The following is an 18,980-nucleotide window of genomic DNA, read 5'->3' on the forward strand; positions in this document are numbered from 1 at the left end:
TCTCCCGCGCTCGCTCGCGGCAGGCTCCCGCTGCTCCGCCTCCCTCAAACGCCCGGCATGTGAGCTGCGGCCGGCCAGGCCCGCTCAGGTACTCGGGTGGGCGAGACCTGTTGTGCAAGGGGGTGGGGCTTTGACTGACAATGGGGCGGGACCTGCTGAGTCTGCAGCTGTTGGGAGGCGGGCCTTGGCAGGGGGCGGGGCTAGCTCTACTCTGGGGGCCCCAAAGTTGGTGTGAGGGAGGGGCTTTGGGCGCAGGCCCCGCCTTGTGCGTGGGAGGGGCTTATTGGGGTGGGGCAAGGAGGGAGGGGTGCACCTGCCAAGGTGAGTGGGTGAGCCCTGGCAGCTGCCACCCTCCACCAGCCATGGCTCACTGAGGCAGTCAGCAGACACCCCCCACCTAAGGGTGGCCTGGAGATATCGTGGAATTGCAAATGACCATAGAGAACAGCCCCCCTGGGAAACATGGCAACTTTGGCGGATGGACTCTGTGGCATAAAACCCTGCTGTGGTCCTCTCCCCAGACTCCACTCCCGAGATTACATATTTCCCAACCTGGACTTGGCAACCCCAGGCTGCAAAACAAATTTGCATGCGATCCTGGTTTCTCCTTGAGTCTGGTTGGCCTGGAGTCCCTGCAGTTGTTTACTTTCTCTTGCTTTCTGCTGCACCTGTGCTAGCTTGCGCTTGCCTCCACTGAGGCATGGGAAGAAATGTGCTCACACAGCACCTGCTTTCTGTTGCATAACTGCAATTAGGTTCTGCAGTGTAGGAAGCCACTTTTGTTCCTTCACCTGCTCAATTTTTTTAAATTAGATTTTTATCCTGCCCTTTTTTCAAAGAGAACAGGTGTCTCTCATCCTCTTCCCCTGCTGTTATTCTCACAACAACTTCAGGAGGTGGATCAGCCAGAAGAAGTATCATACAGTGAACTTCATGTTGGAGTGGGAATTTGAACATGGTCCTCCTCTTCCTTACTAACCACTCCACCCCTCTGTCTCTTAGCCTTTTTTCTCCATTTTTATCCTTTGCAGTACGATGGAGCCCTCTGCCTCTGGTGTTTTCTGCAGCCGGGTTCTCAGCATGGTGAACTCAGAAGATGTAAATGCTATCATCCTGGCTCAAAAGAACATGTGAGTAGCCTGTTTCTTCACTCTGGCATTATATTATTTCCTTCTCACTCAGCCGTCAGAGCATTGCGTTTATTTAGTTGTGCATGGTTCATGTTTAAATATTATACATTGATAATCCTGACCCCCCCCCCAGAGTTCTTACATGCTTTACCTGCATTGGGGGTGGAGAGTCTGGTGGAAGGTAGAGCAGCATATTTTCCTCTCTTCTTGGTGCAGTCCTGTGCAACTGTTTGCCAATGCTGGATGTACCTGAAGATTGCTGAAGGTGAGTGGGAGAGGCAAGGGCATAGAGTGACAAAGCTTCCGCTTTTGGGGCCGAAGAGTGCAGAGGGACAGAAGTGTGAGGAGGCAGTGACTTTCCAGTTGAGAGCGGAACTTGAAGATCTCCAGGCCATTGCAATAAACTTGTTTCAAGAGCTTCTGTGGTGAGAGGCTTTCTTTTGAACCCTGGAAAGATGGAATTTCTACCCTGGAGCTTGGCTCTGATGGGGTGCCTACAAGGGAGTTGTCTCTCGGCTGTCAGTGGGAAGCTGACTTGAGATCCTTCAGAAGGACAAAAGGACTGAATTTAATGCAGCCCCCAGTTATTTGAGGCTGCTTGTCTCCTAGACTCTCCTAAGGATGGGTCCTTGGCCCCAGGTAGCAATAACGGAGGTGGTTCACCCATATATTTCTGACCTAGCACAATAAAAACAGTTTGACTTCCTGCCCAGGCTTGACCGATTTGAGAAGACCAATGAGATGCTGTTGAACTTCAACAACCTGTCCTGTGTGCGAATGCAGCAGATGAACGAGCGCTTCCTCCACCATACCCGGACCCTGGTGGAGATGAAGAAAGACCTGGACAGCATCTTCCGGAGAATCAGGTGAGTGGGCAGGCCGCCTCTTGACCACAGGGCCCTCTGCTTGGCCCTTCGTCCGGCTCCTGAGACTTCACCAAGCCTCGTTTCTGCCGCTGAGATTCTTGGGTATCCCCTTCTGTCCGTGTGTGTGGAATTGCAGGATCCATAGCCTAACAGGACCACTTTGAATGAAGATCATGGATATTAGGGATCCCTATATTTTTATGTAGCACTGTCTTCTGGTTACTTTCATCCTGATTATGGTTCACTTTCTCTCTTTTGCAGGACACTGAAAGGGAAGCTAGCAAAACAGTATCCAGAGGCCTTTAGCAGTGAGTGCAACCATGTTGTCTGTCCTCTCCAATTCTGTTCCTGAACATGGCACAACTATCCTAATCCTCGACCTGAAAGTCGTTTTGCACATAGTGGTAATAAATTGGAGGTCCGGGGGGATTGTGGGGTGGGAATATTACCAACAGGAAATCCCCGTCCACAAAGCTTCCTGTTTCAGTTTGGACTCTTCCCCCCCCCCCCTCTTCATTTTTCTTTTAAGGAACTTCCAACTGTTTTCCACAGCCTTGTGAAACACATTCATTCCTCATCAAGACCTTTAGGGGTTTCAAAGCCCTATCATTCTATGTATCTAGGGAGTTCCCTGAGTTAGGTGCAGACCTTCTGGGCAGGTGTCCTGCTTTGCTGTTTTTGTAGTTTGGAATGGAGCCCTGCTGCTTTACTATTAGATATAGTGATAATCCTAAATACTTTGCCACGTGTGCTTGGGATTATTCAAATCCAAAGCACAGGTGGCAAAGTATTTAGGATTATTCAAAGCCCTACATATGTTATAATAAGGGAAGCTTTGGGAGCCTCCTTCCGTCTTCGTTCTAGCCCTGAAACTGCTTTCCAAAGGGACGTTAATCTCTCCCCATGTTAACTTCAGCTGTTGTGTATCAAGCCCCGTTCCTATCTGCACAACCCCGCTCAGGATTCTGTTTCTTGATCACGCTCAAGAGTAATGGAATGGCTGATAATTTTTGACAGCTGCTTTTCCTGTCTGCTCACACTGCATACATTATCTGAGCAATCTTTAAAATGGTATGCCAGCATTTGGCAAAGCTTTTGATGAGGTGCTTCACCAAAGACTCCCGAGTGAGCTTAGTAGTCATAAGATAAGAGGGGAGGTCCTCTTATGAATTAAAAGTTAAAAAGCAAGAAGCAAAGAGTAGGAATAGGTAGACAGTTTTCACAGTGGAGGGGAGTACACAGTGGTGCCCTACATGGATCAGTATTTAGGAGCGGTGCTATTTAATTTGTCCATAAATGATCTAGAACTGTGGGTAACAGTGTAGTGGCCAAGTTTGCTGCTGGTATCAAGATAGGATGGAGAAAAAATGAGAATTGTGAAGAGCTTCGAGAAGATTTCTAAATTCAGTGAGCGGGCAACATCATGGCAAATGAAGTTAAGCTCAGGCACGCATAAGGTGATGTACGTTGGTGAAAGTTGTATGATCTGAAGAGAAACCAGAGTATGGTGCGATGTGCATGAATGAAATATTATAACTTTACATATGAACTTATTTAGAAGTTTTATGCAGTCTTTCCACCCAACTTAGGGTCCCCGAGGCAGTGAACAATCAAAAACTTTTTTAAAAAGTTAAAATCAGTAACAATGTATAAGCGATTGAAATGCACAACAGGGTGAGTGAGGGAACTCCAAACAGAAAAGATAAGTCTTCACGCACTGGCAAAAGAGAGTGATGAAAGGGGATAGATGTGAGGAGACTCAGTTGTTTTGCTGCCGCAACTGAGAAGGCCCTTTCTTGGGTTGCTGCTTATCTAGTGTCAAATGACAGAGACACCAAAAGCAGGCCCTCTGAAGATGACTGGAGTGATTAGGTTAGTTCATATAGGAGCCGGTGGTGCCATACGGGGCTCCAAAGATCAATACCAGCACTTTGAATTGGACTTGGAAGCAGATTGGGAGCCAGTGTAAGTGGGAAAAGACTGAGGTGATGTGGTCCCTATGATCCACTCAGGTCAGCATTCCGAATGCAGCATTGGGTACCACCTGTAACAAGGGCAACTCCTTATACAGCACACTGAAGTAGTCTAATCTAGATGTTACCAGGGCGTGTACCACAGTGGTAAGATCTCTTTTGACCAGGAAAACTTACAGCTGTTTCACCAGCCAAATATATAGTGGGGGGCCCGGACTGGCTGAGACAGGGGGAGAGGAGATCTTGGGGCTGTAGTGGACAGCTCAATGAAAACGCCAGCTGAATGTGAAGTAGGAGTGAAAAAGAAAAACTTCATGCTGGAGATTAATGGGAAAGGGATTAAAAATAAAACAGCTAATGTTATGCCCTGTGGTGTGGCCTCGTTCGGAAAACTATGTGCAGATCTGGTCACCATAGCTCAAAAAGAACATTTCAGAGCTGGAAAAAGTACAGAAGAAGTAGGTCAAGAGGATTAAAGGGGCCTGAGCTTCTTTCTATGAGAGAAGGCTAGGATTTTTCAGGCATAATTTCAAAGGTTTTCCAGGCATAATTTAGGATAGACTAGGATTTTTCAGTTTAGGAAAAGGATGACTGGGGGGGGAGGGTAGACAGTATTATAAAATTATGCCTGGTGTAAAGCGAGTGGATAAACCGAGCTTCTTCTCCTCTTCCCCCTTCTCCCTAGATCTGCTTGGGAAAGAGGCCGAGGACAGTCAAAAGGAAATAGTTCTTTACTCCATGAGTCATTGAATTGCAGGATTCACTGTCAGCAGATGGAATGATAGGCACGAGCATACATGGCTTTAAAAAGGAGATGGAGGAGATTCGTAGAGGAGAGGCTCATCAACGGCTACTCGCCACGATGACTAAGGGAACCTCCGCATTCAGAGGCAGCAAACCTGGGAGTCCCAGTGCCTCTGCCCTGCTGCTCTCTCAGCAAGATCGTCTGGGTGGTTGCTGTATGAAACAGGTTGCTAAACCAGATCAGCTGCTGGTCTGATCCTGCAGGGCTCTTCTTATGTTCATTAGTCCTGGGGTGTTTCCAGCTGGAGCTGAGGCCAAGAGACCATGGCTGTTTTTTCACTGCAGCTCCGCCCTGGCCCAGCGCTTGCATCCACCAATTTTATGACGGCCCATCTCTGTCTCCAAAGGATTCACAGTCAGAATACTAGGATGGACGCTAAAGATGGTATTGTTGTCACCGTAGCTCTCCCTGTCCCAAAACAGAGCTCTCTCCCAGAATCTGCTATGGCTTATTTCTCTGCCAAGTTGAGGTTTTCTAATGTAGTTATTAGTTTTAAAAGCCCTTTCTTCCCCAAAACAGCCTCAAGGCTGAAATCTCCCTTTCCTATACTTAACCATAAAGGTACAACTAGGGTTGCCAGGCTCCCTCAATCTCCCAGCAGGAGATTGGGGACTGGCTCTTACCTGGGGGGGGGGGGTGCGCGCGCGTGCTTTGCGTGCGCCTGCTCCTGCAAGCGTGATGACGTCACTTCTATGAAGTGACGTCATCACGCAGCCCCTGGATTGTGCCGTTGGGGGCTGCTGCGGAGCTCAGGAACGCTTCTGCACTTCGCAACAGCCCAAAACGGGCCCGTTTTGGGCCCCTATGGAGCGCGGGAACGTTCCTGCGCTCCGCAGGGGCCCACAACGGACCCAATCCGTGCCAAAATGGGCCCGATCCACGCCCATTTTGGCACGGATTGGGCCTGTTTTGATGCAGATCGGGTCCGTTTTGGGCCCCTGCAGAGCGCAGGAACGCTCCCACGCTCCAGAGAGGCCCCGATCCAGGCCAAAACAGGCCTGATCCTGGCGGCTGCTGTGCGCCCCTGCGCACAGCAGCCGCCAGGATCAGGCCTGTTTTGGCCTGGATCGGGGCCTCTCTGGAGCGTGGGAGCGTTCCTGCGCTCTGGGGGGCGCACATGGAAGGTGCCCCCCCTGGCCAGGTAAGTAGGGGGGCGCACATGGAAGGTGCCCCCCCTGGCCAGGTAAGTAGGGGTGGGGGTGTCATCAGGGCTTTTTTTCTGGGAAAAGAGGTGGTGGAACTCAGTGGGTTGCCCTCGGAGAAAATGGTCGCATGGCTGGTGGCCCCGCCCCCTGATCTCCAGACAGAGGGGAGTTGAGATTGCCCTCTGCGCCGCAGAGCGGAGGGCAATCTCAACTCCCCTCTGTCTGGAGATCAGGGGGTGGGGCCACCATCCATGTGACCATTTTCAACAGGTGCCGGAACTCTGTTCCACTGCGTTCCTGCTGAAAAAAAGCCCTGGGTGTCATCAATATGCGGATGACACCCAATTCTATATCTCGCTATCCAAATCCCCACAGGATGCAATAGAAATCTTAGATTGCTACCTGACAGCCGTGGTGAAATGGCTGAAAAATAACAAATTAAAATTGAACCCAGACAAGACTGAAGTGATGCTTGTTGGGAAGGTAGAGGTCTTGAAAGACTCGCCACTTTCGATGGTGTTCGTCGGGCCCTTGCAGACTCGGTTAAGAGCTTAGGGGTTATACTGGATCCAGCACTACTAGAAAAACAAGTTAAGGCAGCAGCAAAAAATGCCTTACTGCAATCTCACTCTAGCCTGGAAGATGGCTTCTTACCTCGATACGGCCAATCTGGCCACCTGCATCCATGCTATGGTCACATCAAAACTTGACCATTGTAGTGCACTATATATTGGTCTCCCATCTAAGTTAACTAGGAGGCTCCAATGGATGCATAATGCTGCAGCTTGACTGTTAGCAGGAGCATGAACATCACTCCTCCTACAGTCACTCCATTGGCTACCTATCAGCTACTGTGCTCAATTCAAGATACTGGTTATTACATGCAAAGCTCTTCACAGCCTTGGCCCAGCATACCTACAGGACCGCCTCCTTCCCTATGTCCCTCTACGGCAGTTTCCCTCATCTGAATAGGGTGTCTTGCAGGTGCTAGCCTGCACATGGGTGAAATCAACAGCAGCCCACACAAGGGCTTTCTCTGTGGTGGCCCCTACCCTGTGGAATGGCCTGCCTGAGGAGGTCAGGAGAGCCCCTACTCTCCTGGCTTTTCACAAACAATGCAAAACCAAATTATTCAAAAAGGCTTTTTACTCAGAAGATGGTGGTGGAGAGTGCCGTCAAGTCATAGCTGACTTATGGCGACCCTCAGTGAGGTTTTCACGGCAAGAGACTAATAGAGGTGGTTTGCTGTTGCCTGCCTCTTTTACTCACATAGGAGGGATGTATTGTAGGGAGTCTCAGATGTTTCACTAATGAGTTAGGGACCATAGACTTCACCACTATGTTGCCTTGCATATTATCTGTTGCTTTGAATATGTACTCCTATATACTACCTGTGCTTCATGTTATCTAATGTTAATCCTATAATTGATTATGTTGTTTCAGCAGTTCTTCAACTCTATTGGATCCTTGCTCATGCTATGTCTTTGTAAAATCCTATGACATTGTTTATGGAAATGTCCTTGATACTGATTGTACAAATCTCATGCTATGTAATCTGCCTTGAGTCTCAGTGAGAAAGGTGGACTATAAATGACATAAATAATAAATAAACCAGATATACCTCTACTGAAGTCAACACCCTTTCCCTTAGGGAGGAGCCACAACAGGAGCAGAGGACAGGGGTGTGCCTTCAGTTCTTCTCTCGCCCTTCATTTCATTCAGTAATCAAGTGCATGCAGGAAGCCAGAATGAGGCTGGGGTGTCAGATCGCCTTTCTCTCTCTCCCCCTTCGCAGATATCCACGAATCTCCCATTCTGGAAGACGACGACTTCGACCCCCTCCCCAAAAGTACTGCCACAACCATTGCTACCTCGGAGCAGAGCACTGAATCCTGCGACACCAGCCCCGACATCATCTCCCCCACCACAAGCCACGACTTCGAGGACCTTTCCCAAGGCCCGTACGACTCTCCGGCTGTGAACGGGCAGAGCATCACAGACGACGACAATGAGACGGACTAGACTGCTGGGGAACGCTCGCTGTGATGGGCTTTTCCTCCCACCCGCCGTCAGGGCTGCAAACTGGAATCCCTTTCCTCCTTCTCTGTATCTCTGTGTTGTCTTGGCCATTTATTTCCGTGTCCAGGGAGAGAGGAGTCAGCGTGGGCACAGGGGCTTTCGCATGAACTGTCGTCTCCCTGATGATGCTGATCCCTCACATGCCAAATAAGCTAAATGTGGGTTGAGTTTGTACATTAGTGGAACCCCCAAATAGCAGGGGATGGCCAGCTGCATTGCAAACTGCTTGCCCGAAGGGCTGCCTGCCAGGTTTGGGCCACCAGTAACTACCACATTCCCATTAGCGGGATTTGTTTTGACTGCCCTTCAGACCAACAGTAATTACGCTGTTTGCCCTCTTGCATTTGCTGTATCCATACCTTATCCCTCAGGCAAAATGTATGAAGCTGGTCTCTCAGAACTGCAGCCCTCAGTGGGTGGAGAGCAAGAAAGGGACAATCCAAGGAAATGGCTAGGAAACACACTGAGAATGGGTAGCTTGGTCTTTTTTCAAGCCATGCTCGTATCCCCCTGGCTGTGCCTCCCTGGGGCACAATTCATTAGAAGCAGCTGATGCCCGAGATCCCCTTTGAAACAAGCCACAGCTCCTATCCATGTACAGGGCTTGTGCAGGTGAGGTTTCTGGTAGATTGCACTAACATATTTCCGAAGGTATCCCCCCACCCCCGCCGCCCTTTCCTACAGGCCTGCTATCAGGGTGTAAGGCCTCTGTCACCTCCACTGCCGCTTCCTCTGTCTCACTGTAAAAGCGTGTCTTCTGTGCTGCTGGCCTCTACTGATGCACGCTATAGCTAAAAGAGGCTATGCATCAACGCAGTCTCCTTGCAGAAGACAGCTGACAGCCACGTATCACCTGTTGCTTGTCACATGTAACAATTGGATTGCTTTTTGTTCTGTTTCGATCCCGTTTGTCGCCTTCTGTTTACAGCCCCACAAAAAGTGTCCACGTTCTTTGTCTGGTTTTTAGTTTTCCCCTCGCCCCCTTCTGCTGTGGTATTAACAGTTCCTTTGCCAGAGTTCAGCACAGGAACGACAACATTTTGCGTGTGGAGAGAGTGAGGCAACTACCCACCCTCGCTCTGATGTAATCTCATGAGATGCAAAAATCAAAGAAGAAATATTTTTGTACCGCTACAAGTTTACAGAGATTAATAAAGAGGCGATAACCCATGGAAGAGTTTTCCTTGACTAGAGCCAGGGCCATGCTGATCTAATGAGTCTGGACACGCTCTGCTAGCTGAAAGGTAAAGGAGGGGGATGCAGCTGGGGTTTCCAAGAGGCTGAAATTGCATCAGCTTGTTGTCAAAGGAGAAGGCTGTAATCATGTAAGAACAATGTTATTTCACAAATGCATTGTGGGGAAGGGAAAAAATCAGAGTCAGGTTGCCATCTCTGAGTTGGGAAATTCCTGGAGATTTCGGGAAGGAGCTTGGGGAGGGTGGGATTGGGGGAGGAAGGTCAGCAGGGTATAATGCCATAGAGGCCTCTCTCCAAAGAAGCCATTTTCTCCAGGGGAAGGGATCGCTGCGGCCTGGAGATCAGTTGTAATCCCAGTTCTCCACACCCCCACCTGGAGGCTTGCAACCCTAGCAGCTCATGCCAAAAGAGGCTGCCTTTTTTGAGAAGTGTGTGTGTGGGGAGGGATGCCCTACTGGGGATAAACTCTTCACATGCCCAGAGGCAGCAGGTCCTAAGTGTTCTGAAAATCAAAGATAGATCAAGATGGGTAGCCATGTTAGTCAAGTCTGTAGCAGTAGAAAAGAGCAAGAGTCCAGTAGCAACGTTTGTGCTAGGGTACTAGTTTTCATGAATCACGGCTCCTCCTTCAGATACAGCTAGAACGTGATAGATGCAGAGGAGTTAGCCGTGTTAGTCTGTGGTAGCAAAATCAAAAAGAGTCCAGTAGCACCTTTAAGACTAACCAATTTTATTGTAGCATAAGCTTTCGAGAATCAAGTTCTCTTCGTCAGATGCATGATACAGAGACTGGTCAAATACAGAAGAGGAGGAGAGAGAAGAGGCAATTGGGGGGGAAACCAAAACATTCCTTTGCTAGTATATGTAAACATCTCCTTTTGGTGTGTGAATCAGTTGGCTTCAAAGGGACTATGAATGGTTATCACATTATCACAGGTAACAGATTTCCTTTACAGAGGCGGGGTCTGGGGGAGCTCAGTGGCACCTGGCGTGGGCTTTCGGGGACCACAGATCTCTTTGTCAGATGTGTCTGGCAAGGAGAGCTGTGGTTATCGAAGGCTCATACTGCATTCGAATTGGATGGTCTAGCTGTTTGGCTGCTACAAACTAACAGGGCAAACTCCTTTGAAGCCAACTGATCCACACACCAAAAGGAGATGTTTACATATACTAGCAAAGGAATGTTTTGGTTTCCCCCCAATTGCCTCTTCTCTCTCCTCCCCTTCTTTCCCTCCTCTTCTGTATTTGACCAGTCTCTGTATCATGCATCTGACGAAGAGAACTTGATTCTCGAAAGCTTATGCTACAATAAAATTGGTTAGTCTTAAAGGTGCTACTGGACTCTTTTTGATTTAGCTAGAACTTGAGTCCATCTGTCCATATATCTTGGGGAGAATTTGAAGAAGTGAGCTGTGACTCGTGAAAGCTCCTACCCTACCACTCATTTTGTTAGTCTTACAGGTGCCACTGGACTTTTATTCTTTTCTACTGGAAATTAGTGTGTTTGAGGGGGCAGTTCTGGGCATGCGCGGACGGGCAACCGCCTCAGCGCTTTATAACGGAGGCGACTTCAGCCTTCGTCGCAATTGACGCAGAGGAAAGCGTCCATGCCCGGAGCGGGAAATATTACTTATTGCCACCTTCGGGAGCGTTCCCGCCTCGCGGCGGAAAGCTCCGCAAACGCCTTGAGCTTTCCGGCCAAAGAAACGACCGCCCGGAACGCAGGCGCCGCGAGAAGCGGCTGCCACAGCTGCGCGCGGAAGAGTGGGCGTGGCTCTTCGGTCAGGCGGCGGGAGGGGCGGGCTATGTGTGACGTAACGAGCGCCCCTTCTTCCCTTTTCGCCGCCATAGAGCTCAAGCCAGCCGTATACACTTCCGGTTCCCATACGAACGCGGCTAAAGTGCGGGACGATCACCCGCGACTACCCACCCCCTCTCCCTTCAGCTGAGGTTCGGAACTGTCTTTCTCGCGAGCAGCCAGACCTCGGCTCCCCTCTCCTCACTGGGCTTCCACGCGCCGCAACCAGAGCCTCGGCGACGGGAGGGCAAGAAGGGCTTGCGTGATGACGCCACGCCGTTGCTTACTTGCTTGAGGGGCGGGGAAAGGGGCCGCCGTCGCCCAGACGACGCCTGTGACGGGCAGGCGAATATTACGGAGGAAGTTGACGTAAATGCGCTTCCGGTTCCGCTGCTGGAGCTCGCTCTCTTTCCGTTCGGCCAAGGGGAGTTGCAGGGAGCGCGTGGCCGGTGGGTTGCGGGCCGGGGCTCGATTCGCCCCCCGGGACTCTCGCTGGGGCCGAAGGGGGGGCGGGGAGGGAAGGAGGAGCGGGAGATGAAGGGCGCATATATGTTTATTATAATTACTATGTTCATATTATATTTGTATACATATATAGTATTATATTTGTAATATATAGAGAGAATATGTGTGTAATATAACATATAATATATACACATACATATAATATATATTCTCAGACATATGTAACTCTCTGAGTATTTTAAACTGTATATTTTTATATATTGTGTGATCTGCCTTGAGTTTCAGTGAAAAAGGCAGACTCTAAATAGCAAACAAGTATGTGTATTTTTATTTCGGTTCCTTAGGTTAGCTAGGTAACGTGCTTTTTCCCTGTACTCCTTTCTGCCACTGCATGACATCTCTCTCTCTGCCGCTCTGCTTATTTAGTATTACGAATTTTTATTCGTTCTTTTTATATGTATTTTGGGGGGAGATTATAAGGCGGCTTTCCTGTATTTAGGGAGCTCTAAATTCCATAGTGTATTAGCCAGTATTGTTAGAAATGTCAGCTTACAGCTTGCTCTGTTTCTTCTCTCCCCAGAGGATGTGTAATTTATGGTTATCTGGATCTCGGCGATTGAGAGAACCATGAAATTGATTGCAACAGACTAGTAGAGTTTGGCAGGACTGTGGCCAGTGGTAGCTGTCATTTTGTAGTTGGTGGTGTTTAGTCAGCAAATAATTGTGCAAAACTTAGCAATAGTGGTGATAACAGTTACTGGTTTTCACTCTTCCCTAAGAATTAAAAATGCATTTTGTGTTTAACTTGTTTATGTCATCCCCGGCATTTGTTTATCAGATAGTTTGCATAGTGGCTAATAACCACTGGTTGGTATCTACCATGGACTTACTGGGTTGTTTTTTGGCAGGTCATTGTTCACTCAGTCTCTAGAGCCCCACTTCTGTAACTTGGGGGTGAAAGCTAAGATTTCTGGTTGAGCAGAAATTTCATCTCAGCTTTGAAATCCAACACTTTGTTGTTTTGACTGTGTCTCCTCCTTTCCCCCTTACCAGGTGATATTTGGCTGCCACCATGCAGATTTTTGTGAAAACCCTGACTGGTAAAACAATCACTCTTGAGGTGGAACCCAGTGACACAATCGAGAATGTAAAAGCAAAAATTCAAGATAAAGAAGGTGAGCATTGCCCCAGCCCGTCAAGGTGCTATAACAGAGGAGAGCTGCTGTAGCATAGTAGTTAAGTGGTTAGGTTGTGAGACAGCACTCCGCTAGTTCAACTCCCACGACTGCCATGAGCTCAGCAGGTGGCCTTCGGTAAGCCACTTCTCTCATCCCCAGCTGTGTTGTGGGGATAGTAACACTGATTTTGTTCACCACTGTTGAGTGGGCACTAATTTATCTAAAAGAGTGCTGTGTAAGCACACTTCTTGTTAATAATAATGTTCATAAGTGGGTGGGTGTGGGTAGAAGAGGGAAGCCTTAAGAGGGACATCTCATTGCTGCAGAAACAAGGGGGGGGGGAAATAAGCATGGGAGTTAAGAACTTAGAGCATTGGTGGATCGCAGCCATGATCCATCCCCTTTTCCCACTTTGGCCAATGAGCCAGTTTGGTGTAGTGGTTAAAAGTGCAGGCCGCTAATCTGGAGAATCGGGTTTGATTCCTCACTCCTCCACTTGAAGTCAGGCACAGCTTCTCTGGGCTCTCTCAGCCCCACCCACCTCACAGGGCGATTGTTGTGGGGATAATGATAACATACTTTGTAAACCGCTCTGAGTGGGTGTTACGTCATCTTGAATGGTGGTATATAAATCAAATGTTTAAATTATTTTTTTATTATTATTAATGAGTGAAGCCTCCCTCAGGAAATGGTTTCAAAGGTATACTGCTTTTCAACATGGAGGTGCTGTTTAGCTATCTTGGCTAATACTCTGTTGATGGACTTTGCCTCCAGCAATTTATCAAATGTCTTTTTAAACTGTTGCTGTTGCTGTCAAGTTTTGTGACAGCATGCTATGTCAGTGTGGCATTGTGTGAAATGGTCTTGAATTCCCTTCCTCCTTTTCATTGGCTGCCTCTTAATTGCAGTATTAGAGAACAGTCCATAACATCATCTGCACTGTAGGAGAATGAGAGTGCCCTCAAGTCATAGCTGACTTAAAGGGTTTCCATGGCAAGAGACTGTTAGTGGTTTGCCATTGCCTGCCACCATAATCGTCGCTGGAGGTCTCCCATCCAATTGCTAACCAAGGCCAACCCTGCTTAGCCTCTGAGATCTGATGAGATCAGGCTCACCTGGGCTATCCAGGTCAGGGTCATCTGCACTGCAGCAAACGGTTAACACAACAGTTCTCCAATGCAGAGCCTTAGCCCAGCCTGGCCGTTCCTCTCTTCTGCCACCCAGGCTTGAGAGTGAATGTGGAGAAGCTTCTTATTACCAGTAGGGCTGCTGAGACTCTTGAAGCATACCTGCTGCCTTGGAGTGGGCTTTAGTCCCCCATCTCTGAGTCAACCTGGATTTTTTCTTTCCCCCTTCCCATGTTCTGGTCATAGGGATTGACAACTCAGCTTAAAATAAGCCATTTGGGAAACTGCTCCCCTCCGCCACTCAAAGCTCCAGAGGCACAAGGAGTGTGAGGAGCAGAAGCGTCAGTCTGCTTGACAGAGCAGGTCAAGGCCTCTGCCCCAGATCTCTTTCTCAAGGTGACTCTCCTTGATGAGCAAGAAAGTCACAACGCCACACATCCTGCTGCCCCAAGCCAGCGAGAATATACTGGATAATTAGAAATGAAGCATTAAGCAGCATACAGAACATCTATCCCAACTTCCATGCTTCCTTTTGCTTGGCAGGTATCCCTCCGGACCAGCAGCGCCTGATCTTTGCAGGGAAGCAGCTAGAAGATGGGCGCACACTCTCTGACTACAACATCCAGAAAGGTACCATTCTGACCTGTGTTGGCGGGGTGGGGTGGCGCAGTAACATCATTCAATTTCTCCCTGTAAATATAGCAGTGTCCTAATAACAAGGATGAAATGCCTGAAGGATCACCCCCCCCCCCCACATCACTTGCTGCTTGCTGCTGTTTCACTCGGGAGATGTTGTGCCAGAGGAAGGCCTTGTACAAACCTGCATCCCACAATGAGGCTGCTGTCGTTCCAAAGCATGGCACACCCTTAGATATGGCTTCTATGTGGAGAAATAGGAAGTTAGAGCCAAAACGTTTAGCATTTTGTAAGTGCTTTCTTCATCAAATCAATCCTGCCAACAAAGATCTGGTTTGTTTAGCCTCCTAGAAGGGGAGGTGAAACTGACAGAGCCTTCAGGGGGCAAAGAGGAAATAACAGACTTTGCTGGCTCCATAGAGAGGGGAAATTGACAAAGCCTTCTAATCTGTCTTTTAAAACTCGGCTTCCGGCTAGCATTGCGACTCCCTTCACGTGAGCGTCCTCATGTAATTCATCTCTTATAGTTTAGCTCTCAGTTAAACTCTGCCGCCTGCAGTATTTGGGAAGTGGGGGGAATATGCTAATCCTGGCCTGCCTTGATTATTGTGAAGATATTTATAAGGTGCTTTGAGCAACTGGAAGTGCTGGAGGGGAACACACAGTGCATGCTCACACACATGGGCCATTTCCTACAATAATAGCCTGTGTTTCCAGAGCAAGGAGCAAACTGCTATCGGAGACTCCGTTCTGAATTTTAAAAAGACGTGTGTTCTCCCCCCCTCCGCTTCTCTGAGGGTGAGCGGAAGCAAAAGAAAGGCAGGACCCTGGTAGCAGTAGTAGTGACTGTGTGAAAGGGGTGGGGATTTGGGCAGGTGTGAAAAGGCCGCGGATAGGCTGAGGTCTTCTTGTGCTTGTGGTTTCCGTTCTTCATTTTCCACTGTTAAAAAACAAAAACCTGGTTGCGAGACCCACTTGAGGCAAGACACGTCCACTCGCCCAATCTGCAGTGCTCGGGCAGCAGATACGCTTTGTGGTGCTTTCCCACAGCACTTCTTGCCCAGTGCCAGTTGAAGTCTGACACATGGGCCTTGCTGACTCCTGTGTGTTCCATATGCCGATCACGTTTCTATCCTGCTCTTTCTCCGGGAAGCTAAGGGTGAGGTTTGAGCCATGGACTTCCCGGCTCTCAGCTGCAGTGCCCCGGGCATCTCTGTTATGTGAACATGGTGCCCAGTTTATTCTCCCTGCTTTCCCAGGGCCTTCTGGCCAAACCTTCTCCGCTGAACCTTCTCTCTTCCCTCTCAGAGTCCACCCTTCACTTGGTGCTGCGTCTCCGTGGAGGAATCATTGAGCCTTCCCTGCGCCAGCTCGCCCAGAAGTACAACTGCGACAAGATGATCTGCCGCAAGTATGTGAAACCACGGTCAACCCCTGGAGTCGCTGGCTGGGGAGGGGAAAGAAACGGGTAGACTGGTATCATGTCTCCCCCCCGTGATCCCAGGGGAGACAGCTGCAAAAATGTCACATAGAGCAGTGCCGAGTTGACAGAGGTTCATGGAAGTCAGTGGTCCCATGGGAGGCCATAGCCAGGATATAGGAGGGAAGAGGCCGTACCTCAGTGGAAGAGCACCTGTTTTGAATACAGAAGATCCTGGATAAAAAGGATCACAGAATGAGGGTTGGTAAAGCTGAGCCGTTAGCTGTGAGACAAGAGCTACAGTGTTCTGTGTGAGCCAATACACTTTCCACTGATGACGGGTGATAGCATGATGCTGCCTTGTTGAGAGTCAGGCCTTTTGCCTTTCAAATCCACTCTCCTCTGGCTGGCAGCGATTCTGCAAGGAACCAGGCAAAGGGCAAAGGCCGTGCTCCATTGTTCACCCACAGCCTCTCCATCTGCCTAATTCAGGCACAGTGATGGGTTCCTCAAGACCAGGCTCTGGGAATTGTGTGTGCCCTGCACTCCTACCCCTTTGTAACACCCACAGGGCCCTCAGTAGACAATTAAACCAGCCTCTTCTCCCCCTTCCCCCCCACACCAAAGCATGACCATTCTCAGTTCCACAATGTGTCCCAGGATCCTTTGCAGCATGCAGGCAATTCATGCTAGCTTTTTTAGCAGCACAAGGCCATGTGGAAAGGGCGCCCTGCAGAGCATGTGTGTTGAATTACACCCTCTTGCCCTTCCAGATGCTACGCCCGCCTGCACCCCCGGGCCGTGAACTGTCGCAAGAAGAAGTGTGGCCACACCAACAACCTGCGCCCAAAGAAGAAGGTCAAGTAAAGAGCGTGGAAGTTCAGGGCAGATGCTTATCTTTTCCCACCTGGTTTCAGCACTGTTGGTGGCAAAATGCTCCATCTCCTGTTCTCGTGGCACGTGGCCTTTTTCTGCCTGCTTGAATAAAACTTGTTGATGTCAGCTGCTTTTTTAATTTGTGGACCTTTGTTTTTTAAGGGGTCTCTGGTGTTCCTGGAGTGTGTACCCCCCCCCCTTTCCAGGTGCCACATCATTTTGAAATTGTGCTGCCATTTCCCAGTGTGAAGTCTCAGGGCTGTAGCATGATGGAGGCGCCTGCTTTGCCCTAAGCCTCCTAAGCAGAAGGTGCTGTTCCTCATGCCCCTGAGCCTTGTGCTGCATACACAACATGGCCTTTGTTGGGAACGGGGGTGAAGGGGATAAGTAGAATGGTGGGTCTTCTAGGACTCGAGGGAAGAGAAATGCCCAGCTGCACAGTGGAAAGCTCTAAGGGAGGAAGAGCTGTTGCAAGATGTAGCCAAAAAGACTGGGCTTCAGATTCAAAACAGTTGGAACAGCAAAAGTCAAAAGGGGGCCATGAGATCTCTGCCCCCAAACAAGAAGGATGCTGAGGAATCTGCAGTTGCATCATGGTTCTTCTCTGCATTGCCTGCCTATGAGGACTAGCGACTTGCTTTCCTCCTTCCCTGTTTCTCTGATGACTTTATCAGCTTGACACCCTAAGATTGTGCATCCTGCTGGACAGCTGGTGCTCAAAAAGCTGGGAAGCTACTTTTATTTGGGGGGAGGGGCTTTCCTTATATGGAGAAGACTCAGTTAACCAAATGGCTTGTATTGCCTTAAAAGGCAAATTTATTCAATGTGTTTGTTAACCACAGTGCGCTTGGTCAGATGCCTGAAGCATTCTGCTCAATTCTGTGCTGCTGGACAAAAGGCCCTCTTATATATGCCCAGAAGCACTCTGGCTGTCAACAGATGGCTTCTCTTCCAAAGGAAACTTCCCATGCAGAGGTATTTTGGCCTTTGGTAAAACCTGGAAATAAATGAATCTCGGGGCTGTTGTTAAAAACTCAAGTGAGGTAGAAGCTTTTGCGGACAATAAATCTGTTACTCTTGAAAGTGCCACAAAATGTTACTGGTTTGCTGTAACGTCACAATGAATACCCGTCTGGCCTGCTTGGACCCAGATATTGTAGGATCAAGCCACCTTTGGACAATGAAGCTTGGCTGGATGCTGAGAGATTACTTTTGCTGGGTAGGGGGAGAATTGAATTAAGGAATGGGGGATCTTCAGAAGTAACAGGGAAGCAGAATTGGTCTGTGCATTTTTATCCTTCCATTCTGCCAAGTTGCTGTGGGGAGGCATCAAATGTTTTTCCCTTCTGTGGCTTGTCCTCAATCACAACCCTGTGAGATAGCGGGGGCAGACCAATCATCTATGCTCTCCAAATGAACTTCATGGCTGAGTGAGGATTTAAACCTGAATCTCCTAGGTAAAAAGTATGATAGTGTTGCACTGGGAAGGAAAGGCAGAAGAACGATAACGACAAGTGAGATCCCCTGGGGTCGAATCTCTGCTGCAATCCCACCAATTCCTGGCCTGGCAGGCACAATAGGGGGTATAATTATCGAGCAAGATTTGGGTGCGGTAACGCCTTAAAGACCAACCTAGATTTCCAGGGTATGAGCTTTCCAGAGTCATGAAAGCTCATACCCTGGAAATCTAGTTGGTCTTGAAAACTCACGCCCTAGGAATCTACTTGGTCTTTGTCGGTGCTATTAGATCTGAATCTCGCTCTTCTGCAGACCAACATGGCTACCCCACCCGAAACTACTTATTGGTTGTTTCTTCCAACCAACCTCAAGGTAAGGTAGTGTTATTTTCAGATGGGTAGCCATCTTGGTCTGGCCTTCCTGACCTCTCTCGTGGCAGGTGCAATGGGGTATAATTATTGAGCAGCGTTTGGGTCCAGTAGTCCCTTAAAGACTGACTAGATTTTCAAGAGTCATGCCCTGGAAATTTAGTAGATCTATTAGGGGCTGCTGGATCCAAATCTTGCTCTTACATTGTTACGTAAAACCATAATAAAGGTAAAAAGAGCCACGACTTGCTGTTTGTGTGCAGCATTTTGCCCTGCCCTTCTTCCAGGGAACCAGAAATGGTTCCCCCTCTTCAGTTTTATTCCGCAGTAATAGTGTGAGAATGACTGGCCCGTTAAGTTTCATGGTAAGTGGGGAACCTGGGACGACCACCCCCCTTCCCAAAACACATGCACACATTGGCTCTCTTCTTTGTCAACTAGCAAAGAGATTGGCCAGCC

At 48.9% G+C, this 18,980-nt stretch overlaps 2 protein-coding genes across 2 annotated transcripts; both read left to right on the top strand.

Moving 5' to 3' along the window:
• Positions 1–4: 4 nt before the first annotated feature.
• Positions 5–9,168, top strand: KXD1 (KxDL motif containing 1). Its single transcript, XM_054979920.1, has 5 exons — positions 5–88; positions 1,032–1,130; positions 1,844–1,996; positions 2,258–2,304; positions 7,715–9,168. Exons 2-5 carry the CDS (start codon positions 1,036–1,038, stop codon positions 7,939–7,941), a joined length of 522 nt encoding a protein of 173 aa, XP_054835895.1. The 5' UTR covers positions 5–88; positions 1,032–1,035; the 3' UTR covers positions 7,942–9,168.
• A 2,169-nt stretch (positions 9,169–11,337) lies between these two features.
• On the top strand, positions 11,338–16,821 carry UBA52 (ubiquitin A-52 residue ribosomal protein fusion product 1). The gene is made up of 5 exons (XM_054980286.1): positions 11,338–11,442; positions 12,512–12,633; positions 14,307–14,393; positions 15,708–15,810; positions 16,593–16,821. Exons 2-5 carry the CDS (start codon positions 12,531–12,533, stop codon positions 16,684–16,686), a joined length of 387 nt encoding a protein of 128 aa, XP_054836261.1. The 5' UTR covers positions 11,338–11,442; positions 12,512–12,530; the 3' UTR covers positions 16,687–16,821.
• The last annotated feature ends 2,159 nt before the right edge of the window (positions 16,822–18,980 follow it).

The sequence above is a fragment of the Eublepharis macularius genome, chromosome 5 (assembly GCF_028583425.1).
Source record: "Eublepharis macularius isolate TG4126 chromosome 5, MPM_Emac_v1.0, whole genome shotgun sequence".
NCBI classification, from domain to species: domain Eukaryota; kingdom Metazoa; phylum Chordata; class Lepidosauria; order Squamata; family Eublepharidae; genus Eublepharis; species Eublepharis macularius.